This window comes from Oncorhynchus masou, chromosome 32, assembly GCF_036934945.1.
Source record: "Oncorhynchus masou masou isolate Uvic2021 chromosome 32, UVic_Omas_1.1, whole genome shotgun sequence".
In the NCBI taxonomy this organism is placed as follows: Eukaryota; Metazoa; Chordata; class Actinopteri; order Salmoniformes; family Salmonidae; genus Oncorhynchus; species Oncorhynchus masou.
Genome location: NC_088243.1, coordinates 92,657,216 through 92,682,475, shown reverse-complemented (window position 1 = coordinate 92,682,475; position 25,260 = coordinate 92,657,216). Strand labels below are relative to the sequence as shown.

Below are 25,260 nucleotides of genomic sequence, written 5' to 3'. Positions count from 1 at the left end.
CTCCCAGCTTTTACCAAGGTACCGCCCCATACCTCCCAGCTTTTACCAAGGTACCGCCCCATATCTCCCAGCTTTTACCAAGGTACCGCCCCATACCTCCCAGCTTTTACCAAGGTACCGCCCCATACCTCCCAGCTTTTACCAAGGTACCGCCCCATACCTCCCAGCTTTTACCAAGGTCCTGCCCCATACCTCCCAGCTTTTACCAAGGTACCGCCCCATATCTCCCAGCTTTTACCAAGGTACCGCCCCATACCTCCCAGCTTTTACCAAGGTACCGCCCCATATCTCCCAGCTTTTACCAAGGTACCGCCCCATACCTCCCAGCTTTTACCAAGGTACCGCCCCCATATCTCCCAGCTTTTACCAAGGTACCGCCCCATACCTCCCAGCTTTTACCAAGGTACCGCCCCATACCTCCCAGCTTTTACCAAGGTACCGCCCCATATCTCCCAGCTTTTACCAAGGTACCGCCCCATATCTCCCAGCTTTTACCAAGAACTCAGGTCTTTAGTCCAGCAAAATGGGTAGTGAGAGAGAGCAGTAGACTGGGTATTACCTACAGTCCTTAGTGAGAGACATCAATAGACTGGGTATTACCTACATTCCTTAGTGAGAGACAGCAGTAGACTGGGTATTAACTACCGTCCTTACTGAGAGACAGCAGTAGACTGGATATTACCTACAGTCCTTAGTGAGAGAAAGCAGTAGACTGGGTATTACCTACAGTCCTTATTAAAAATAAAAAGTTTCAGTATCTCTCCTCAACATGTTTTTAGGCTTAATCTGTGTCTGAGAAACAAGCCCAGAATGTGTTATTATAGCATTACACCTCCTCCTCCCTCCTCCTCCTCTTCCTCCCTCTTCCTCCCCATCCTCCTCCCATCCTCCCTCCTCCCACGCCTGTCAGACTGGTCTCTAGAATCTCTGTGGTTTCTAGGGAGATCAGTATGGTGTAGTGCACTACTTTAGTCCAGAGCCTTATACCACACCATGTGTGGTTCATGTGGTTCTGGGAAACTGGCACGGTACAGTATGTATTACTATATATTACACAGCTTGTTCTCTATAATCTCTTTGTGGTTTCTAGTTTTTAAGGAGAAATCTTCTAGGACGATGGGTTTTTAAGGAGAAGTCTTCTAGGACGATGGGTTTTTAAGGAGAAGTCTTCTAGGGCGATGGGTTTTTAAGGAGAAGTCTTCTAGGGCGATGGGTTTTTAAGGAGAAGTCTTCTAGGACGATGGGTTTTTAAGGAGAAGTCTTCTAGGACGATGGGTGTGTAAGGAGAAGTCTTCTAGGACGATGGGTGTGTAAGGAGAAGTCTTCTAGGACGATGGGTGTGTAAGGAGAAGTCTTCTAGGACGATGGGTGTGTAAGGAGAAGTCTTCTAGGAAGATGGGTGTGTAAGGAGAAGTCTTCTGGGATGATGGGTGTGTAAGGAGAAGTCTTCTAGGAAGATGGGTGTGTAAGGAGAAGTCTTCTAGGACGATGGGTGTGTAAGGGGAAGTCTTCTGGGACGATGGGTGTGTAAGGGGAAGTCTTCTGGGACGATGGGTGTGTAAGGGGAAGTCTTCTAGGACGATGGGTGTGTAAGGGGAAGTCTTCTAGGACAATGGGTGTGTAAGGAGAAGTCTTCTAGGACGATGGGTGTGTAAGGGGAAGTCTTCTAGGACGATGGGTGTGTAAGGGGAAGTCTTCTGGGACGATGGGTGTGTAAGGGGAAGTCTTCTGGGACGATGGGTGTGTAAGGGGAAGTCTTCTGGGACGATGGGTGTGTAAGGGGAAGTCTTCTAGGACGATGGGTGTGTAAGGAGAAGTCTTCTGGGATGATGGGTGTGTAAGGGGAAGTCTTCTGGGACGATGGGTGTGTAAGGGAAAGTCTTCTGGGACGATGGGTGTGTAAGGGAAAGTCTTCTGGGACGATGGGTGTGTAAGGGGAAGTCTTCTAGGACGATGGGTGTGTAAGGGGAAGTCTTCTAGGACAATGGGTGTGTAAGGAGAAGTCTTCTAGGACGATGGGTGTGTAAGGGGAAGTCTTCTAGGACGATGGGTGTGTAAGGGGAAGTCTTCTGGGACGATGGGTGTGTAAGGGGAAGTCTTCTGGGACGATGGGTGTGTAAGGGGAAGTCTTCTGGGACGATGGGTGTGTAAGGGGAAGTCTTCTAGGACGATGGGTGTGTAAGGAGAAGTCTTCTGGGATGATGGGTGTGTAAGGGGAAGTCTTCTGGGACGATGGGTGTGTAAGGGAAAGTCTTCTGGGACGATGGGTGTGTAAGGGAAAGTCTTCTGGGACGATGGGTGTGTAAGGGAAAGTCTTCTGGGATGATGGGTGTGTAAGGAGAAGTCTTCTGGGACGATGGGTGTGTAAGGAGAAGTCTTCTGGGACAATGGGTGTGTAAGGGAAAGTCTTCTAGGACGATGGGTGTGTAAGGGAAAGTCTTCTAGGATGATGGGTGTGTAAGGGAAAGTCTTCTAGGATGATGGGTGTGTAAGGAGAAGTCTTCTGGGACGATGGGTGTGTAAGGAGAAGTCTTCTGGGATGATGGGTGTGTAGGGGGAAGTCTTCTGGGACGATGGGTGTGTAAGGAGAAGTCTTCTGGGATGATGGGTGTGTAAGGAGAAGTATTCTGGGACGATGGGTGTGTGGATGCTGGGGAAATACCTTTCGTGAGGCCAGGAACTCCATTCCCCTGGCCACCTGGAAACTATAGCAGATCAGATCTTCTATAGTGAGAGGAGTCTTCCATAGGTCTTCCACTGGAGGGAGGGAGTGAGTGAGGGAGGGATGGGGGAGGGAGGGAAGGTGGAGGGAGGTGGGGGGTAAGGTGGAGGGAGGGAGGGAGAGAGAGAGAGGGGGAGTGAGTGAGTGAGTGAGAGAGAGAGTGAGAGAGAGAGAGAGAGAGGATTTAACTTAGCTATAACTTGTCTTAGTTCTATATTCTTGAGGCTCAGATGGAGCTCTCCAGTCAAAAGGTCAAGACTGAACTTTCAGCACCAATTCCCATTGACATGAAGACATTATTTATGTCAGTCTGAAGTTAGGATTCGGCCAATACAACAATTCACACTACTCACTTTTCTCCACAGCAGAAGAGTGGCTCTTCTGATTGGACTTGCTGGGTGACTGATTCTGGAGGCTGCCAATAGAGGAGGAGGACGGGGAAGGTGGGAGGCGGGCTCTCTGCTCCACTTGTCCCGCCTCTATCATGCGTCTCACCTGGCTCTGAGTCTTAGGGGAGCGGTCCTGAAGAACACACAGGTACATCATGTAGGTTACCATCTACACATTGACCAGGATTTAATCCAATCGCACTTCATCATTAAACTTTGTGCCATTTAATGGTAATTTCCGATCGAGTCGACACATGCAGCGTTCACCACATTGCATCTCAGTGAACGTGGGACATTGCCTTTAAAACATGCATTGCGGACAAAGCGCTATAGGATTGAATATTTCAACAGCCATTGTGTCACAGGAAGAGATCCTTTGAGTCACAACCGACCGTTCACAAACCCTGCCATAGTAAACACTCAGCATCACGTTCACCTCTCAGATCGTTTTTTCAATTCAAACCAACCATGTGTAAGTGTTGTATGTAATTGTCTCCTAGTGTCACCCTGATAAAACAGTTATGTTATGTCAATCATATATTCAAGGCCTGATACCCAACAAGGGCAAAAATAACAAGAAATCCATAGTGTCAGTAGATTATACTCCATGAGTCAGCAACCAACTAGGTAGGAAGAACTCTCTCTTGGCTCTCAGGTAGTTGGACAGGTTAGGGGTTAGAGATTTAGGGTTAGGGGTAAGGGGTTAGAGGTTAGAGATTAGGGGTTAGGGTTAGGGTTAAGGGGTTAGAGATTAGAGGTTAGGTTTTACCCTGTAAGGTAGGAAGAACTCTCTCTTGGCTCTCAGGTAGTTGGAGAGGATAAGGGTTAGAGATTAGGGGTTAGTGGTAAGTGGTTAGGGGTTAGAGATTAGGGGTTATGGGTAAGGGGTTAGAGGTTAGAGATTAGGGGTTAGGGTTAAGGGGTTAGAGATTAGAGGTTAGGTTTTACCCTGTAAGGTAGGAAGAACTCTCTCTTGGCTCTCAGGTAGTTGGAGAGGATAAGGGTTAGAGATTAGTGGTTAGGGGTTAGAGATTTAGGGTTAGGGGTAAGGGGTTAGAGGTTAGAGATTAGGGGTTAGGGTTAAGGGGTTAGAGATTAGAGATTAGGTTTTACCCTGTAAGGTAGGAAGAACTCTCTCTTGGCTCTCAGGTAGTTGGAGAGGATAAGGGTTAGAGATTAGGGGTTAGTGGTAAGTGGTTAGGGGTTAGAGATTAGGGGTTATGGGTAAGGGGTTAGAGGTTAGAGATTAGGGGTTAGGGTTAAGGGGTTAGAGATTAGGGGTAAGGGTTAGTGGTTAGGGGTTAGAGATTAGGGGTTAGGGTTAGGGTTAAGGGGTTAGAGATTAGGGGTTAGGGTTAAGGGGTTAGAGATTAGGGGTTAGAGATTAGGGGTTAGGGTTAGGGTTAAGGGGTTAGAGATTAGGGGTTAGGGTTAAGGGGTTAGAGTTTAGGGGTTAGGGTTAGGGTTAAGGGGTTAGAGATTAGGGGTTAGGGTTAGGGTTAAGGGGTTAGAGATTAGGGGTTAGGGTTAAGGGGTTAGAGATTAGGGGTTAGGGTTAAGGGGTTAGAGATTAGGGATTAGGGTTAAGGGGTTAGAGATAAGGGGTTAGGGTTAAGGGGTTAGAGATTAGGGGTTAGAGGTTAGGGTTAAGGGGTTAGAGGTTAGGGGTTAGGGTTAAGGGGTTAGAGGTTAGGGGTTAGGGTTAAGGGGTTAGGGTTAAGGGGTTAGAGGTTAGGCTTAGAGGTTAGAGGTTAGGGGTTAGGGGTTAGGGTTAGGTCTTACCCCGTAAGGTACATTTATTTTTGATACTGTCACAAAGCTAACTAAAAAGCAGCATTCCCCAAGAGAAGATGGCTTACACTTGTGGTAATAAATTCATAAACTTCTTTGAGGAAAAGATTATGATTATTAGAAAGCAAATTACGGACTCCTCTTTAAATCTGCATATGCCTTCAAAGCTCAGTTGTCCTGAGTCTGCACAACTCTGCGTGGACCTAGGATCAAGAGAGACACTCAAGTGTTTTAGTACTATATCTCTTGACACAATGATGAAAATAATCATGGCCTCTAAACCTTCAAGCTGCATACTGGACCCTATTCCAACTAAACTACTGAAAGAGCTGCTTCCTGTGCTTGGCCCTCCTATGTTGAACATAATAAACGGCTCTCTATCCACCGGATGTGTACCAAACTCACTAAAAGTGGCAGTAATAAAGCCTCTCTTGAAAAAGCCAAACCTTGACCCAGAAAATATTAAAAACTATCGGCCGATATCGAATCTCCCATTCCTCTCAAAATGTTTTATAACATAATAAACGTCTCTCTATCCACCGGATGTGTACCAAACTCACTAAAAGTGGCAGTAATAAAGCCTCTCTTGTAAAAGCATCGAATCTTCCATTCCTCTCAAAATGTTTAGAAAAGGCTATTGCGCAGCAACTCACTGCCTTCATGAAGACAAACAATGTATACAAAATGCTTCAGTCTGGTTTTAGACCCCATCATAGCACTGTGACTGCACTTGTGAAGCTGGTAAATGACCTTTTAATGGAGTCAGACCGAGGCTCTGCATCTGTCCTCATGCTCCTAGACCTTAGTGCTGCTTTTGATACCATCGATCACCACATTCTTTTGGAGAGATTGGAAACCCAAATTGGTCTCCAAAGACAAGTTCTGGTCTGGTTTAGATCTTATCTGTCGGAAAGATATTAGTTTGTCTCTGTGGATGGTTTGTCCTCTGACAAATCAACTGTAAACTTCGGTGTTCCTCAAGGTTCCGTTTTAGGACCACTATTGTTTTCACTAAATATTTACCTCTTGGGGATGTCATTCGAAAACATAATGTTAACTTTCACTGCTATGCGGATGACACACAGCTGTACATTTCAATGAAACATGGTGAAGCCCCAAAATTGCCCTCGCTAGAAGCCCGTGTTCCAGACATAAGGAAGTGGATGGCTGCAAACTTTCTACTTTTAAACTCGGACAAAACAGAGATGCTTGTTCTAGGTCCCAAGAAACAAAGAGATCTTCTGTTGAATCTGACAATTAATCTTAATGGTTGTACAGTAGTCTCAAATAAAACGGTGAAGGACCTTGGCGTTACTCTGGACCCTGATCTCTCTTTTGAAGAACATATCAAGACTGTTTCAAGGACAGCTTTTAACCATCTACGTAACATTGCAAAAATCAGAAACTTTCTGTACAAAAATGATGCAGAAAAATTAATCCATGCTTTTGTTACTTCTAGGTTAGACTACTGCAATGCTCTACTTTCCAGCTACCCGGATAAAGCACAAAATAAACTTCAGTTAGTGCTAAATACGGCTGCTATAATCCTGACTAAAACCAATTTTTTTGTATCATATTACTCCAGTGCTAGCCTCCCTACACTGGCTTCCTGTCAAGGCAAGGGCTGATTTCAAGGTTTTACTGCTAACCTACAAAGCATTACATGGGCTTGCTCCTACCTATCACTCTGATTTGGTCCTGCCGTACATACCTACACGTACGCTATGGTCACAAGACGCAGGCCTCCTAATTGTCCTTAGAATTTCTAAGCAAACAGCTGGAGGCAGGGCTTTCTCCTATAGAGCTCCATTTTTATGGGATGGTCTGCCTACCCATGTCAGAGACGCAAACTCGGTCTCAACCTTTAAGTCTTTACTGAAGACTCATCTCTTCAGTAGGTCATATGATTGAGTGTAATCTGGCCCAGGAGTGTGAAGGTGAACAAAAAGGCTCTGGAGCAACGAACCACCCTTGCTGTCTCTGCCTGGCCGGTTCCCCTCTCTCCACTGGGATTCTCTGCCTCTAACCCTATTACAGGGACTGAGTCACTGGCTTACTGGTGCTCTTCAAGCCGTCCCTGGGAGGGGTGCGTCACTTGAGTGGGTTGATTCACTGATGTGGTCATCCTGTCTGGGTTGGCGCCCCCTTGGGTTGTGCCATGGCGGAGATCTTTGTGAGCTATACTCGGCCTTGTCTCAGGATGGGAAGTTGGTGGTTGAAGATATCCCTTTAGTGTTGTGGGGGCTGTGCTTTGGCAAAGTGGGTGGGGTTATATCCTTCCTGTTTGGCCCTGTCCGGGGGTATCATCGTATGGGGCCATAGTGTCTCCTGACCCCTCCTGTCTCAGCCTCCAGTATTTATGCTGCAGTAGTTTATGTGTCAGGGGGCTGGGGTCAGTCTGTTATATCTGGAGTACTTCTCCTGTCTTATCCGGTGTCCTGTGTGAATTCAAGTATGCTCTCTCTAATTATCTCTTTCTCTCTTTCTTTCTTTCTCTCTCTCGGAGGACCTGAGCCCTAGGACCATGCCCCAGGACTACCTGGCATGATGACTCCTTGCTGTCCCCAGTCCACCTGGCCGTGCTGCTGCTCCAGTTTCAACTGTTCTGCACCTGATGTGCTGACTTGCTGCACCCTCGACTACTGTGATTATTTTTATTGGACCATGCTGGTCATTTATGAACATTTGAACATCTTGGCCATGCTCTGTTATAATCTCCACCTGGCACAGCCAGAAGAGGACTGGCCACCCCTAGTAGCCTGGTTCCTCTCTAGGTTTCTTCCTAGGTGCTTCTACACCTGCATTGCTTGCTGTTTGGGGTTTTAGGCTGGGTTTCTGTACAGCACTTTGAAATATCAGCTGCTGTACGAAGGGCTTTATAAATACATTTGATTTGAAGGTAGGAATAACTCTCTCTTGGCTCTCAGGTAGTTGGACAGGTTAGGGGTTAAAGTTTAGAGGTTAGCATTAGGTCTTAGCTCTTGGCTCTCAGGTAGTTGGACAGGTTAGGGGTTAGGGGTTAGGGGTTAGCTCTTACCCTGTAAGGTAGGAAGAACTCTCTCTTGGCTCTCAGGTAGTTGGACAGGTTAGGGGTTAGGGGTTAGCATTAGGTCTTACCCTGTAAGGTAGGAAGAACTCTCTCTTGGCTCTCAGGTAGTTGGACAGGTTAGGGGTTAAAGTTTAGAGGTTAGCATTAGGTCTTAGCTCTTGGCTCTCAGGTAGTTGGACAGGTTAGGGGTTAGGGGTTAGAGGTTAGCTCTTACCCTGTAAGGTAGGAAGAACTCTCTCTTGGCTCTCAGGTAGTTGGACAGGTTAGGGGTTAGGTCTTACCCTGTAAGGTAGGAAGAACTCCCTCTTGGCTCTCAGGTAGTTGGACAGGTTCCCATACTTGCAGTACTCCACCACCACCATGAGGGGGGCGCTGGGCTTGGTACATGCCCCCAGGAGGTTGACCACGTTCAGATGGTTCCCAATGTGGATCAGGATCTTCAGCTCTGACATCAGAGCCTTGTGGTCACTGGCACACGCTCCCTCTGGAACAGACGACAGGGAGAGACGAGGTCAGGACACGCACGCACACACACGCACACCACACACACACACACACACACACCACACCACACCACACACACACACACACACACACACACACCTTTCAGCATCTTCACCGCCACAGTGTCCAGGCTGTTGTTCTGGCTGATGCCAAAGATGGAGGCCTCGATGACCTTCCCAAACGCTCCATGACCCAACACCTTCCCTGAGAGAGAGACACAGACAGAGAGAGGGAGAGATTGTAATTGTGAAGACAGTGTAATATAGCTACCACTAATCCTAAGTCCCTCCGGACAGCAACATCTGCCTATTTAATGAGGAAAATGTAAATGTATACAATAAAAAGTTAGAATGTAATAGGATTGTAATTCCAATGCCCACAGGGACAAACAACAGCGTTATCATCCATCAGTCTGGACGGGACCAGACGCTACCCTCCAGACTGTGTGTCATCATCATCATCAGTAGCAGTCCCATTCAACAGGAACAGAGGAAACCAGAATGGGATGTTCATTAGTTTGGTTGATTATTTTTGCCGACTCATTCCTTTATCCATTCATTCTTCAGTTTGTTTATTCTTTCACTCGTCCATATGCTCCCTCCCTCCCTCCCTCCCTCCCTCCCTCCCTCCCTCCCTCCCTCCCTCCCTCCCTCCCTCCCTCTCTCTACCCCTCAAATATCCCTCCCTCCCTCCCTCCCTCCACCCCTCTAACTATCCCTCCCTCTCTCTACCCCTCAAATATCCCTCCCTCCCTCCCTCCCTCCCTCCCTCCCTCCCTCCCTCCCTCCCTCCCTCCCTCCCTCCCTCCCTCCCTCCCTCCCTCCCTCCCTCCCTCCCTCCCTCCCTCCCTCCCTCCCTCCCTCCCTCCCTCCCTCTCTAACTATCCCTCCCTCTCTCTACCCCTCAAATATCCCTCCCCCTCCCTCCCTCCCTCCCTCCCTTACCTAGTTGTAGTTTGTCCATAGATATCTCCCACTGGGAGGAGTCGTAGGGGAGGTATTCAAACTGCTCACCCAGAGGAACCTCCCCTGGGTCCATTATGATGGATAGATAGCCTGTCTTTATATCTGCTGGGTTCACCTGGAGAGAGAGGCAGAGAGTGAGAGGCAGAGAGTGAGAGGCAGAGAGTGAGAGGCAGAGAGTGAGAGAGGCTCAGTGAAGCGTGGACATTGACATTTGGGCCAATAAACAATATCAGATATTAACAGTTGCTCAGCAACGACCCAGTTAGCTAGGAGAGTTAGCTCGGAGAGAGGAAAACAGACTAGAAATAACATCCATAATGAGTCAATATAGCTTTAGCAAGGTTGATTTACTCTTGGGAGAAAGACTCTGGAAAGAGTTGGTGCAACCCTGTGTTTCTGTATCTCTGACATCAAAGCACAGGTATCTGTTAGCGCCTAGACACGCTGACTTAGGCTTCATTTAGAGACTTGCGCTATTTGAACCTTGACTCCATTCCCCATGTGTCTAAAGAGCTGAGGGAGATGGTAGAGAGGTGGGGTCAGAGTTCACCGTGTCACAGCCATTCTGATTGGAAGAGATACATTATGTCTAAGAGAGAGACAAGCACAGGGAGTTCACGGGGCAGTGTGTGTGTTCTGACCCGTTTGACGTTGCAGAAGATGAGAATGAGTAGAGCCCAGAAGAACACAGCGATGACACCCGTCCCGATCAGAATCACGATCTCCAAGTTAGCCCTGTCACTAGAACCTGGTGAGATAAACAACAACAACATCAGCCCTGTCACTAGAACCTGGTGAGATAAACAACAACAACATCAGCCCTGTCACTAGAACCTGGTGAGATAAACAACAACAACATTAGCCCTGTCACTAGAACCTGGTGAGATAAACAACAACAACATTAGCCCTGGCACTAGAACCTGGTGAGATAAACAACAACAACATTAGCCCTGTCACTAGAACCTGGTGAGATAAACAACAACAACATTAGCCCTGTCACTAGAACCTGGTGAGATAAACAACAACAACATCAGCCCTGTCACTAGAACCTGGTGAGATAAACAACAACAACATTAGCCCTGTCACTAGAACCTGGTGAGATAAACAACAACAACATCAGCCCTGTCACTAGAACCTGGTGAGATAAACAACAACAACATCAGCCCTGTCACTAGAACCTGGTGAGATAAACAACAACAACATTAGCCCTGTCACTAGAACCTGGTGAGATAAACAACAACAACATCAGCCCTGTCACTAGAACCTGGTGAGATAAACAACAACAACATTAGCCCTGTCACTAGAACCTGGTGAGATAAACAACAACAACATTAGCCCTGTCACTAGAACCTGGTGAGATAAACAACAACAACATTAGCCCTGTCACTAGAACCTGGTGAGATAAACAACAACAACATCAGCCCTGTCACTAGAACCTGGTGAGATAAACAACAACAACATTAGCCCTGTCACTAGAACCTGGTGAGATAAACAACAACAACATTAGCCCTGTCACTAGAACCTGGTGAGATAAACAACAACAACATTAGCCCTGTCACTAGAACCTGGTGAGATAAACAACAACAACATCAGCCCTGTCACTAGAACCTGGTGAGATAAACAACAACAACATTAGCCCTGTCACTAGAACCTGGTGAGATAAACAACAACAACATTAGCCCTGTCACTAGAACCTGGTGAGATAAACAACAACAACATCAGCCCTGTCACTAGAACCTGGTGAGATAAACAACAACAACATTAGCCCTGTCACTAGAACCTGGTGAGATAAACAACAACAACATCAGCCCTGTCACTAGAACCTGGTGAGATAAACAACAACAACATTAGCCCTGTCACTAGAACCTGGTGAGATAAACAACAACAACATCAGCCCTGTCACTAGAACCTGGTGAGATAAACAACAACAACATCAGCCCTGTCACTAGAACCTGGTGAGATAAACAACAACAACATCAGCCCTGTCACTAGAACCTGGTGAGATAAACAACAACAACATTAGCCCTGTCACTAGAACCTGGTGAGATAAACAACAACAACATTAGCCCTGGCACTAGAACCTGGTGAGATAAACAACAACAACATCAGCCCTGTCACTAGAACCTGGTGAGATAAACAACAACAACATTAGCCCTGTCACTAGAACCTGGTGAGATAAACAACAACAACATTAGCCCTGGCACTAGAACCTGGTGAGATAAACAACAACAACATTAGCCCTGTCACTAGAACCTGGTGAGATAAACAACAACAACATTAGCCCTGGCACTAGAACCTGGTGAGATAAACAACAACATCATTAGCCCTGTCACTAGAACCTGGTGAGATAAACAACAACAACATCAGCCCTGTCACTAGAACCTGGTGAGATAAACAACAACAACATTAGCCCTGTCACTAGAACCTGGTGAGATAAACAACAACAACATTAGCCCTGGCACTAGAACCTGGTGAGATAAACAACAACAACATTAGCCCTGTCACTAGAACCTGGTGAGATAAACAACAACAACATTAGCCCTGGCACTAGAACCTGGTGAGATAAACAACAACAACATTAGCCCTGTCACTAGAACCTGGTGAGATAAACAACAACAACATTAGCCCTGGCACTAGAACCTGGTGAGATAAACAACAACAACATTAGCCCTGGCACTAGAACCTGGTGAGATAAACAACAACAACATTAGCCCTGTCACTAGAACCTGGTGAGATAAACAACAACAACATTAGCCCTGGCACTAGAACCTGGTGAGAAAAACAACAGCAACATCAGCCCTGTCACTAGAACCTGGTGAGATAAACAACAACAACATTAGCCCTGTCACTAGAACCTGGTGAGATAAACAACAACAACATTAGCCCTGGCACTAGAACCTGGTGAGATAAACAACAACAACATTAGCCCTGTCACTAGAACCTGGTGAGATAAACAACAACAACATTAGCCCTGGCACTAGAACCTGGTGAGATAAACAACAACAACATTAGCCCTGTCACTAGAACCTGGTGAGATAAACAACAACAACATTAGCCCTGGCACTAGAACCTGGTGAGAAAAACAACAACAACATCAGCCCTGTCACTAGAACCTGGTGAGATAAACAACAACAACATTAGCCCTGTCACTAGAACCTGGTGAGATAAACAACAACAACATCAGCCCTGTCACTAGAACCTGGTGAGATAAACAACAACAACATTAGCCCTGTCACTAGAACCTGGTGAGATAAACAACAACAACATTAGCCCTGTCACTAGAACCTGGTGAGATAAACAACAACAACATTAGCCCTGGCACTAGAACCTGGTGAGAAAAACAACAACAACATCATCCCTGTCACTAGAACCTGGTGAGATAAACAACAACAACATTAGCCCTGTCACTAGAACCTGGTGAGATAAACAACAACAACATTAGCCCTGGCACTAGAACCTGGTGAGATAAACAACAACAACATTAGCCCTGTCACTAGAACCTGGTGAGATAAACAACAACAACATTAGCCCTGGCACTAGAACCTGGTGAGATAAACAACAACAACATTAGCCCTGTCACTAGAACCTGGTGAGATAAACAACAACAACATTAGCCCTGGCACTAGAACCTGGTGAGAAAAACAACAACAACATCAGCCCTGTCACTAGAACCTGGTGAGATAAACAACAACAACATTAGCCCTGTCACTAGAACCTGGTGAGATAAACAACAACAACATCAGCCCTGTCACTAGAACCTGGTGAGATAAACAACAACAACATTAGCCCTGTCACTAGAACCTGGTGAGATAAACAACAACAACATTAGCCCTGGCACTAGAACCTGGTGAGATAAACAACAACAACATTAGCCCTGTCACTAGAACCTGGTGAGATAAACAACAACAACATTAGCCCTGTCACTGGAACCTGGTGAGATAAACAACAACAACATTAGCCCTGTCACTAGAACCTGGTGAGATAAACAACAACAACATTAGCCCTGTCACTAGAACATGGGATAAACAACAACAACATCAGCCCTGTCACTAGAACATGGTGAGATAAACAACAACAACATTAGCCCTGTCACTGGAACCTGGGATAAACAACAACAACATTAGCCCTGTCACTAGAACCTGGTGAGATAAACAACAACAACATTAGCCCTGTCACTAGAACCTGGTGAGATAAACAACAACAACATTAGCCCTGGCACTAGAACCTGGTGAGAAAAACAACAACAACATTAGCCCTGTCACTAGAACCTGGTGAGATAAACAACAACAACATTAGCACTGTCACTAGAACCTGGTGAGATAAACAACAACAACATTAGCCCTGTCACTGGAACCTGGTGAGATAAACAACAACAACATTAGCCCTGTCACTAGAACCTGGTGAGATAAACAACAACAACATTAGCCCTGTCACTGGAACCTGGGATAAACAACAACAACATTAGCCCTGTCACTAGAACCTGGTGAGATAAACAACAACAACATTAGCCCTGTCACTGGAACCTGGTGAGATAAACAACAACAACATCAGCCCTGTCACTAGAACCTGGTGAGATAAACAACAACAACATTAGCTCTGTCACTGGAACCTGGGATAAACAACAACAACATTAGCCCTGTCACTAGAACCTGGTGAGATAAACAACAACAACATTAGCCTTGTCACTAGAACCTGGTGAGATAAACAACAACAACATTAGCCCTGTCACTAGAACCTGGTGAGATAAACAACAACAACATTAGCCCTGTCACTAGAACATGGGATAAACAACAACAACATTAGCCCTGTCACTAGAACCTGGTGAGATAAACAACAACAACATTAGCACTGTCACTAGAACCTGGTGAGAGAAACAACAACAACATTAGCCCTCTCACTAGAACCTGGTGAGATAAACAACAACAACATTAGCCTTGTCACTAGAACCTGGTGAGATAAACAACAACAACATCAGCCCTGTCACTAGAACCTGGTGAGATAAACAACAACAACATTAGCCCTGTCACTAGAACCTGGTGAGATAAACAACAACAACATTAGCCTTGTCACTAGAACCTGGTGAGATAAACAACAACAACATTAGCCTTGTCACTAGAACCTGGTGAGATAAACAACAACAACATCAGCCCTGTCACTAGAACCTGGTGAGATAAACAACAACAACATTAGCCCTGTCACTAGAACCTGGTGAGATAAACAACAACAACATTAGCCTTGTCACTAGAACCTGGTGAGATAAACAACAACAACATCAGCCCTGTCACTAGAACCTGGTGAGATAAACAACAACATCTGCTAAACAGTGGATGCGACCATTAAACTTTATTAAAACTTTATTAAAGACTTTTCGATTTCAATCAATCAATCAAATGTATTTATGAAGCCCTTTTTAAATCAGCCGATGCCACAAAGTGCTGTACAGACAAACAGAAGGAAGCAGAAGGAAGCAGAGAAGAAGAGAAGAGAGGAAAATAGAAGGAAGCTATTGTTGGAGACAGATGGTGTGGACACAGGTGTGTGTGTTTGAAGGCTGTGTGTGTGTGTGTGTGTGTGTGTGTGTGTGTGTGTGTGTGTGTGTGTGTGTGTGTGTGTGTGTGTGTGTGTGTGTGTGTGTGTGTGTGTGTGTGTGTGTTCCTGTCTCACCCAGCACTGTGACGGCAGCGGAGGAGTGTGCGCAGCCCCTCTGATTACAGGCGGTGCAGGTGTAGAGACCGGCGTCCTCTTCTCTGACTCGCTGGATACTCAAAGTCCTGTTGGCGTCCTGTAGCTGCAGTCCTACACACACACACACACACAGCTGTCAATCACTGACACAAACACACACATAGGCATGCGCTTGCGCTCACACACCACTCTGGTAAAACGCACACACGCACGCACGCACACACACACACACACACACACACCCAACAAGCCTTGCTTGTCTGCTAACCTGACAGCTACTCAGATTGATCCTCCTGTCAGCCCAGCCCCGCCAATCCCCCTCCCTCCCTCCCTCCCTCCCTCCCTCCCTCCCTCCCTCCCTCCCTCCCTCCCTCCCTCCCTCCCTCCCTCCCTCCCTCCCTCCCTCCCTCCCTCCCTCCCTCCCTCCCTCTCTTTCATCTACCTCTCAATCAATCCATCTCTCATTCTCTCCACATGTCATGTATTTAATGTCTCCAAAGTGATAAGTCCCAGCTGTCTGTAGTCCTGCCAAACTGTCACTCAATCCAACCCCCTCTTGACCTCTAATACCTCAGAGACACACTGTGGAAGCTGATGACTCATGTCTTCAGCAACAGGTGTGTGTGTATACCAGCTGATGTTAGCTTATCCTGTGGGAGATGGCACGGCATATAGGGGGTGTGTGTGTGTGTGTGTGTGTGTGTGTGTGCATGTGTCTGTGTGCCTTTGTGTGCATCCCCTTGTTTGTGTCTTTGTGTGCTTCCCTTTGTGTGTGTGTGTACCTACCTGACATTTGGTGCAGGGGCTGGTTGTCTTTGAACCAGGAGAGGTGTGGGGAAGGAGTTCCCATTACATCACACTCCATCAGGAGAGACTCACTGACGTTCAATGTTTGATTGGCCGGGTTGTGTCTGTACCAGGGGGCTTCTAGAGCTGGGGTGGGGGTAGGTAGGTAGGTAGAGAGAGAGAGAGAGAGAGAGAGAGAGAGAGAGAGAGAGATATTGTGCTCTTTATGGGCTCTAATGGGAAATATATACAAGTAAATCAACTTTTCCCCAAGCACAGTATGTCTAAACTCTGGTGTACAAACACCCAGTGCGCCCTAGACCCTCTGTCTGAGGACCAACTACCCAGCAACATAATCATACACACAGGCACAAATGGCCTGAAAACACAGCAGGAAAGGGTGGCCACAGCACTAAAGGGAGTGATTGAAAAAGCTTCTTCGACATTCCCCAACGTACAAGTGGTTATCTCCACCCTGTTACCACGATAAGACTCCCACCCTGCTACCACGATAAGACTCCCACCCTGCTACCACGATAAGACTCCCACCCTGCTACCACCATATTTTCTAGTAATATTATTTGACTGTGGCACTATGCTATTCAGCGTTGCTGATGACAATTATACTCGGATCCGGGATGGGTGGTTCAGAGAGCTTAAGTCATACCACATGGATTTAGGTCTGGGCTTTGACCAGGCTATTCCAAGACAATTAAATGTTTCTTCATTCATGTGTTGCTTTAGCAGTATCCTTAGGGTCATTGTCCTGCTGGAAGGTGAACCTACATCCTAGTCTCAAATCTCTGGAAGATTGAAACAGGTTTCCCCCAAGAATTTCCCTGTATTTAGCGCCATCCATCATTCCTTCAATTCAGAGCAGCTTCCCTGTCCCTGCCGAAGAAAAACATCCCCACAGCATGATGCCACCATCACCATGCTTCAATTTGGGGATAGTGTTCTCGGGGTGATGAGAGGTGTTGGGTTTGCGCCAGACATAGAGTTTTCCTTAATGGCCAAAAAGCTAAATTTTAGTCTCATCTGACCAGAGTACCTTCTTCCATATGTTTGGGGAGTCGCCCACATGCCTTTGACAAACACCAAATGTGTTTGCTGATTTTTTTCTTTAAGCAATGGCTTTTTTTGGCCACTTTTCCATAAAACCCAGCTCTGTGGAGTGTACGGCTTAAAGTGGTCCTATGGACAGATACTCCAATCTCCGCTGTGGAGCTTTGCAGCTCCTTCAGGTTTATCTTTGGTCTCTTTGTTACCTCTCTGATTAATGCCCTCCTTGCCTGGTCCATGAATTTTGGTGGGCAGCCCTCTCTTGGCAGGTTTGTTGTGGTGCCATATTCTTTCCATGTTTTAATAATGTATTCAATGGTGCTCCGTGGGATGTTCAAAGTTTCTGATATTTTTTTCATAACCCAACCCTGAACTTCTCCACAACCTTGTCCCTGACCTGTTTGGAGAGCTCCTTGCTCTTCATGTTGCCACTTGCTTGGTGGTGCCCCTTGCTTAGTGATGTTGCAGACTCTGGGGCCTTTCAGAACAGGTGTATATATATACTGAGACCATGTGACACTTAGATTGCACACAGGTGGAGGTGGTGAATACACATACCACTTTTCAGTTGTTGAATAAAAAAAAAAGTCATTTCACTTCACCAATTTTGACTATCATGTGTATATCCATTACATGAAATCCAAATAAAAATACATTTAAATTACAGGTTGTAACGCAACAAAATAGGTAAAACGCCAAGGGGGATGAATACGTTTGTAAGGCACTGTATATATCAACGAATTGGTGAGGGCACTAGAAAAGTCTGCAGCATCCTACTGGAATCTGAAGTAAAATGTCTACTGTTTGCTGATGATCTGGTGCTTCTGTCCCCAACCAAGGAGGGCCTACAGCAGCACCTAGATCTTCTGCATAGATTCTGCCAGACCTGGGCCCTGCCAGACATGGGCCCTGACAGACCTCGGCCCTGACAGACCTGGGCCCTGCCAGACCTGGGCCCTGACAGACCTCGGCCCTGACAGACCTGGGCCCTGCCAGACCTGGGCCCTGCCAGACATGGGCCCTGACAGACCTCGGCCCTGACAGACCTGGGCCCTGCCAGACATGGGCCCTGACAGACCTCGGCCCTGACAGACCTGGGCCCTGCCAGACCTGGGCCCTGCCAGACATGGGCCCTGACAGACCTCGGCCCTGACAGACCTGGGCCCTGCCAGACCTGGGCCCTGACAGACCTGGGCCCTGACAGACCTGGGTACACAGCGGCGGAATACCTGACCACTGTGACTGACCCAAACTTAAGGAAAGCTTTGACTATGTACAGACTCAGTGAGCATAGCCTTGCTATTGAGAAAGGCCGCCGTAGGCAGACATGGCTCTCAAGAGAAGACAGGCTACGTGCTCACTGCCCACAAAATGAGGTGGAAACTGAGCTGCACTTCCTAACCTCCTGCCCAGTGTATGACCATATTAGAGACACATATTTCCCTCAGATTACACAGATCCACAAAGAATTCGAAAACAAACCCGATTTTGAAAAACTCCCATATCTACTGGGTGAAATTCAAGTGTGACATCACAGCAGCAAGATTTGTGACCTGTTGCCACGAGAAAAGGGCAACCAGAGAAGAACAAACAACATTGTAAATACAACCCATATTTATGTTAATTTATTTTCCCTTTTGTACTTTCAATATTTGCACATCGTTACAACACTGTCTATAGACGTAATATGACATTAGAAATTGTTTATTTCACTTTTGTTTATTAGCTACTTCACTTGCTTGGGCAATGTTAATGTATGTTTCCCATGCCAATAAATCCCCTTAGAGAAAGAAATACATAAATGCCATCATCTTATTCACACCTTTATGTCCATTCAACAGATCCCATTATTCATGCAGACTGAAGGGCAAAGAGAATAAATGATGAGACTGCGGTTGTGGTCTCTCAGGAGAGAGAGAAGGGTGGGAGGGAGGGAGGGGGGGGGGGGGGGCTGAGGTTAAAGAGTCAGGACTTGACATGAATGAAGCATTAGTGTGTTAATGACTGGGCCTATCCTCTGAGGGACTAGTGTGTTCAAACCCTTCCTCTGAGGGACTAGTGTGTTCAAACACTTCCTCTGAGGGACTAGTGTGTTCAAACCCTTCCTCTGAGGGACTAGTGTGTTCAAACCCTTCCTCTGAGGGATTAGTGTGTTTAAACCCTTCCTCTGAGGGACTAGTGTGTTTAAACCCTTTCTCTGAGGGATTAGTGTGTTTAAACCCTTCCTCCAAGGGACTAGTGTGTTTAAACCCTTCCTCTGAGTGACTAGTGTGTTCAAACCCTTCCTCTGAGGGATTAGTGTGTTCAAACCCTTCCTCTGAGGGATTAGTGTGTTCAAACCCTTCCTCTGAGGGACTAGTGTGTTCAAACCCTTCCTCTGAGGGATTACTGTGTTCAAACCCTTCCTCTGAGGGATTAGTGTGTTTAAACCCTTCCTCTGAAGGATTAGTGTGTTTAAACCCTTCCTCTGAGGGATTAGTGTGTTTAAAACCTTCCTCTGAGGGACTAGTGTGTTCAAACCCTTCCTCTGAGGGACTAGTGTGTTTAAACCCTCCCTCTGAGGGATTAGTGTGTTTAAACCCTTCCTCTGAGGGACTAGTGTGTTTAAACCCTTCCTCTGAGGGACTAGTGTGTTCAAACCCTTCCTCTGAGGGACTAGTGTGTTCAAACCCTTCCTCTGAGGGACTAGTGTGTTCAAACCCTTCCTCTGAGGGACTAGTGTGTTCAAACCCTTCCTCTGAGGGACTAGTGTGTTTAAACCCTTCCTCTGAGGGACTAGTGTGTTTAAACCCTTCCTCTGAGGGACTAGTGTGTTCAAACCCTTCCTCTGAAGGACTAGTGTGTTCAAACCCTTCCTCTGAGGGACTAGTGTGTTCAAACCCTTCCTCTGAGGGACTAGTGTGTTCAAACCCTTCCTCTGAGGGATTAGTGTGTTCAAACCCTTCCTCTGAGGGACTAGTGTGTTTAAACCCTTCCTCTGAGGGACTAGTGTGTTTAAACCCTTCCTCTGAGGGACTAGTGTGTTCAAACCCTTCCTCTGAGGGACTAGTGTGTTCAATCCCTTCCTCTGAGGGACTAGTGTGTTCAAACCCTTCCTCTGAGGGACTAGTGTGTTCAAACCCTTCCTCTGAGGGACTAGTGTGTTTAAACCCTTCCTCTGAGGGACTAGTGTGTTCAAACCCTTCCTCTGAGGGACTAGTGTGTTTAAACCCTTCCTCTGAGGGACTAGTGTGTTTAAACCCTTCCTCTGAGGGACTAGTGTGTTCAAACCCTTCCTCTGAGGGACTAGTGTGTTTAAACCCTTCCTCTGAGGGACTAGTGTGTTCAAACCCTTCCTCTGAGGGACTAGTGTGTTCAAACCCTTCCTCTGAAGGACTAGTGTGTTCAAACCCTTCCTCTGAGGGACTAGGTTGTTCAAACCCTTCCTCTGAGGGACTAGTGTGTTCAAACCCTTCCTCTGAGGGATTAGTGTGTTCAAACCCTTCCTCTGAGGGACTAGTGTGTTTAAACCCTTCCTCTGAGGGACTAGTGTGTTTAAACCCTTCCTCTGAGGGACTAGTGTGTTCAAACCCTTCCTCTGAGGGACTAGTGTGTTCAATCCCTTCCTCTGAGGGACTAGTGTGTTCAAACACTTCCTCTGAGGGACTAGTGTGTTCAAACCCTTCCTCTGAGGGACTAGTGTGTTTAAACCCTTCCTCTGAGGGACTAGTGTGTTCAATCCCTTCCTCTGAAGGACTAGTGTGTGTTTAAACCCTACACACACTAGCCCCTCAGAAGAAGGGTTTAAACACACTAGTCCCTCATAGGAAGGGTGTAAACACACACTAGTCCCTCAGAGGAAGGGTTTGAACACACTAATCCCTCAGAGGAAGGGTTTGAACACACTAGTCCCTCAGAGGAAGGGTTTAAACACACACTAGTGTGTGTGTATGTTGGTGTGTGAGGCCTATGTTCCTCTGTGTGTGTCTGTTGGTGTGTGTGGGTGTATGGTTACTGGAACCAATAAGGGTTCTTGGCTCTCCCCATAGGATAACTCTTTGAAGAACCCTGTTTGGTTCCGTGTGTGTGTGTGTCTCTCCCTCTCACCTTTAACCGATATGTATTTGCGTAGACAGTGTTTCTCTCACCTTTAACCGATATGTATTTGCGTAGACAGTGTTTCTCTCACCTTTAACCGATATGTATTTGCGTAGACAGTGTTTCTCTCACCTTTAACCGATATGTATTTGCGTAGACAGTGTTTCTCTCACCTTTAACCGATATGTATTTGCGTAGACAGTGTTTCTCTCACCTTTAACCGATATGTATTTGCGTAGACAGTGTTTCTCTCACCTTTAACCGATATGTATTTGCGTAGACAGTGTTTCTCTCACCTTTAACCGATATGTATTTGCGTAGACAGTGTTTCTCTCACCTTTAACCGATATGTATTTGCGTAGACAGTGTTTCTCTCACCTTTAACCGATATGTATTTGCGTAGACAGTGTTTCTCTCACCTTTAACCGATATGTATTTGCGTAGACAGTGTTTCTCTCACCTTTAACCGATATGTATTTGCGTAGACAGTGTTTCTCTCACCTTTAACCGATATGTATTTGCGTAGACAGTGTTTCTCTCACCTTTAACCGATATGTATTTGCGTAGACAGTGTTTCTCTCACCTTTAACCGATATGTATTTGCGTAGACAGTGTTTCTCTCACCTTTAACCGATATGTATTTGCGTAGACAGTGTTTCTCTCACCTTTAACCGATATGTATTTGCGTAGACAGTGTTTCTCTCACCTTTAACCGATATGTATTTGCGTAGACAGTGTTTCTCTCACCTTTAACCGATATGTATTTGCGTAGACAGTGTTTCTCTCACCTTTAACCGATATGTATTTGCGTAGACAGTGTTTCTCTCACCTTTAACCGATATGTATTTGCGTAGACAGTGTTTCTCTCACCTTTAACCGATATGTATTTGCGTAGACAGTGTTTCTCTCACCTTTAACCGATATGTATTTGCGTAGACAGTGTTTCTCTCACCTTTAACCGATATGTATTTGCGTAGACAGTGTTTCTCTCACCTTTAACCGATATGTATTTGCGTAGACAGTGTTTCTCTCACCTTTAACCGATATGTATTTGCGTAGACAGTGTTTCTCTCACCTTTAACCGATATGTATTTGCGTAGACAGTGTTTCTCTCACCTTTAACCGATATGTATTTGCGTAGACAGTGTTTCTCAGTGTTTCTCTCACCTTTAACCGATATGTATTTGCGTAGACAGTGTTTCTCTCACCTTTAACCGATATGTATTTGCGTAGACAGTGTTTCTCTCACCTTTAACCGATATGTATTTGCGTAGACAGTGTTTCTCTCACCTTTAACCGATATGTATTTGCGTAGACAGTGTTTCTCTCACCTTTAACCGATATGTATTTGCGTAGACAGTGTTTCTCTCACCTTTAACCGATATGTATTTGCGTAGACAGTGTTTCTCTCACCTTTAACCGATATGTATTTGCGTAGACAGTGTTTCTCTCACCTTTAACCGATATGTATTTGCGTAGACAGTGTTTCTCTCACCTTTCACCGATATGTATTTGCGTAGACAGTGTTTCTCTCACCTTTAACCGATATGTATTTGCGTAGACAGTGTTTCTCTCACCTTTAACCGATATGTATTTGCGTAGACAGTGTTTCTCTCACCTTTAACCGATATGTATTTGCGTAGACAGTGTTTCTCTCACCTTTAACCGATATGTATTTGCGTAGACAGTGTTTCTCTCACCTTTCACCGATATGTATTTGCGTAGACAGTGTTTCTCTCACCTTTAACCGATATGTATTTGCGTAGACAGTGTTTCTCTCACCTTTAACCGATATGTATTTGCGTAGACAGTGTTTCTCTCACCTTTAACCGATATGTATTTGCGTAGACAGTGTTTCTCTCACCTTTAACCGATATGTATTTGCGTAGACAGTGTTTCTCTCACCTTTAACCGATATGTATTTGCGTAGACAGTGTTTCTCTCACCTTTAACCGATATGTATTTGCGTAGACAGTGTTTCTCTCACCTTTAACCGATATGTATTTGCGTAGACAGTGTTTCTCTCACCTTTAACCGATATGTATTTGCGTAGACAGTGTTTCTCTCACCTTTAACCGATATGTATTTGCGTAGACAGTGTTTCTCTCACCTTTAACCGATATGTATTTGCGTAGACAGTGTTTCTCTCACCTTTAACCGATATGTATTTGCGTAGACAGTGTTTCTCTCACCTTTAACCGATATGTATTTGCGTAGACAGTGTTTCTCTCACCTTTAACCGATATGTATTTGCGTAGACAGTGTTTCTCTCACCTTTAACCGATATGTATTTGCGTAGACAGTGTTTCTCTCACCTTTAACCGATATGTATTTGCGTAGACAGTGTTTCTCTCACCTTTAACCGATATGTATTTGCGTAGACAGTGTTTCTCTCACCTTTAACCGATATGTATTTGCGTAGACAGTGTTTCTCTCACCTTTAACCGATATGTATTTGCGTAGACAGTGTTTCTCTCACCTTTAACCGATATGTATTTGCGTAGACAGTGTTTCTCTCACCTTTAACCGATATGTATTTGCGTAGACAGTGTTTCTCTCACCTTTAACCGATATGTATTTGCGTAGACAGTGTTTCTCTCACCTTTAACCGATATGTATTTGCGTAGACAGTGTTTCTCTCACCTTTAACCGATATGTATTTGCGTAGACAGTGTTTCTCTCGGCTCCTCCTATTCTGAACCTCACAGACATAGTTCCCTTCATCCTGTAGCGTGATGCTAGCGATGGTCATCTCCAGGACCCAGCTGTTAGACTGCTCCTGATAGGTCAGTTGTCCATCCAGGCGGTCAGCGTACAGGTGGACACTACGACAGTCCAGCTCCAGGGGTTTACCATGCTCATCCTGCAGCACCTGGAGGGAGGGAGGGAGGGAGGGAGGGAGGGAGGGGGAGAGGGAGAGAGGGAGGGAGGGAGGGGGAGAGGGAGAGAGGGAGGGAGGGAGGGAGGGAGGGAGGGAGGGGGAGAGGGAGAGAGGGAGGGAGGGAGGGGGAGAGGGAGAGAGGGAGGGAGGGAGGGAGGGATGGAGGGAGGGAGGGAGGGAGGGAGAGAGGGAGAGAGGGAGGGAGGGAGGGAGAGAGGGAGAGAGGGAGAGAGGGAGGGAGGGAGGGAGGAAGGGAGGGAGCAGAGGTCACGATCAGATGAACTCCTGCATTTTTCAGCATTTTCTTTAAAAAAAGATAGATTTAGAGTTAGATAAACTTGGATTTTTTGTCAAGAACACATACAGGATGCTACCCTCTACAACATAACCCTCGCTTCAAATCAAAACTCAAAACCTACAACCTGATTTTGGACGGAATTACGGAATCACCTGGAAGGTTCACAACTACCAAGGATTATTATTCTATAGTTTATCTCCAAAAGCCAAGAAGAAAAATACCCAACTTTACTTTAGAAGGACTGAATGCTAACATAATTCTGCCAAGCTTGATACAGCTTCAACGAGCACTGACATGTCAAGTGAGAGGTGTCAAAGCCCTTTAGCCCAACAATGGCAGGAGAGTCACACAGTCTACCCCAACCAAATGGAGAGGCCTTAGAGGCTCCCTCCCGCTGTTCAGAGGTAATTAAAATACAGTACCCTGTGCATGTAAAGAATGATAAGGCAAGAAAAGATTACAAAATGAAGCTCCTGGAAAATCAAGAGACACTTTTTGCTGACTATTACAAAAATGGGAACATCAGCAACCTCATCTTCCACACAAACCATCCCCTGGCATGGCACAGTGCTATATTTGCACACTACCCCTTTGTTAAGAGAGGGGGGGTTAACGAGGGGTAGAAACTCAGGATACTTGACAACGAGGACTCTGAGTCAGCTAATATAAATATCTATAAGTCTGGAACAGTAATGGTACAGGGTAACCCGGAGTGATGGAGGTGGAGAGAGACATATCTGCACTCTGGACAGTGGTGAGACAACTTCAACAGGAGAAAGAGCAGGAGCAGGAGAAGAACAGAGCACTAGAGGAGAGGATCAGACTGCTGGAGGAGAGGTTGAGGGGGACGACGTGTGACAGAGAACAACCCACTAGAGAGATGGCCACCCCCACAGAGAAGCCAGCAGAACAGCCCACCTCAGCACCTGACAAAAGTCTCGACTAGATCTTCTGCACAGATTCTGTCAGACCTGGGCCCTGACAGTAAATCTCAGTAAGACCAAAATAATGGTGTTCCAAAAAAGGTCCAGTCACCAGGACCACAAATACA

At 46.1% G+C, this 25,260-nt stretch overlaps 1 protein-coding gene across 2 annotated transcripts in view; it reads right to left on the bottom strand.

Annotated features, from left to right (window-relative positions):
- LOC135526801 (vascular endothelial growth factor receptor 3-like) overlaps positions 1 to 25,260 on the bottom strand; it is a 397,127-nt gene that overhangs the window by 44,657 nt on the left and 327,210 nt on the right. For both annotated transcript variants that reach the window (XM_064955467.1, XM_064955466.1), the window contains exons 14-22: positions 23,674 to 23,902; positions 15,892 to 16,038; positions 15,085 to 15,216; positions 10,062 to 10,168; positions 9,400 to 9,535; positions 8,555 to 8,659; positions 8,233 to 8,435; positions 3,076 to 3,244; positions 2,663 to 2,757 (exon numbers count right to left, since the gene is read on the bottom strand). In XM_064955467.1, the coding sequence (XP_064811539.1) occupies positions 2,663 to 2,757; positions 3,076 to 3,244; positions 8,233 to 8,435; positions 8,555 to 8,659; positions 9,400 to 9,535; positions 10,062 to 10,168; positions 15,085 to 15,216; positions 15,892 to 16,038; positions 23,674 to 23,902 (1,323 nt within the window). The remainder of the gene's footprint in view (positions 1 to 2,662; positions 2,758 to 3,075; positions 3,245 to 8,232; positions 8,436 to 8,554; positions 8,660 to 9,399; positions 9,536 to 10,061; positions 10,169 to 15,084; positions 15,217 to 15,891; positions 16,039 to 23,673; positions 23,903 to 25,260) is intronic.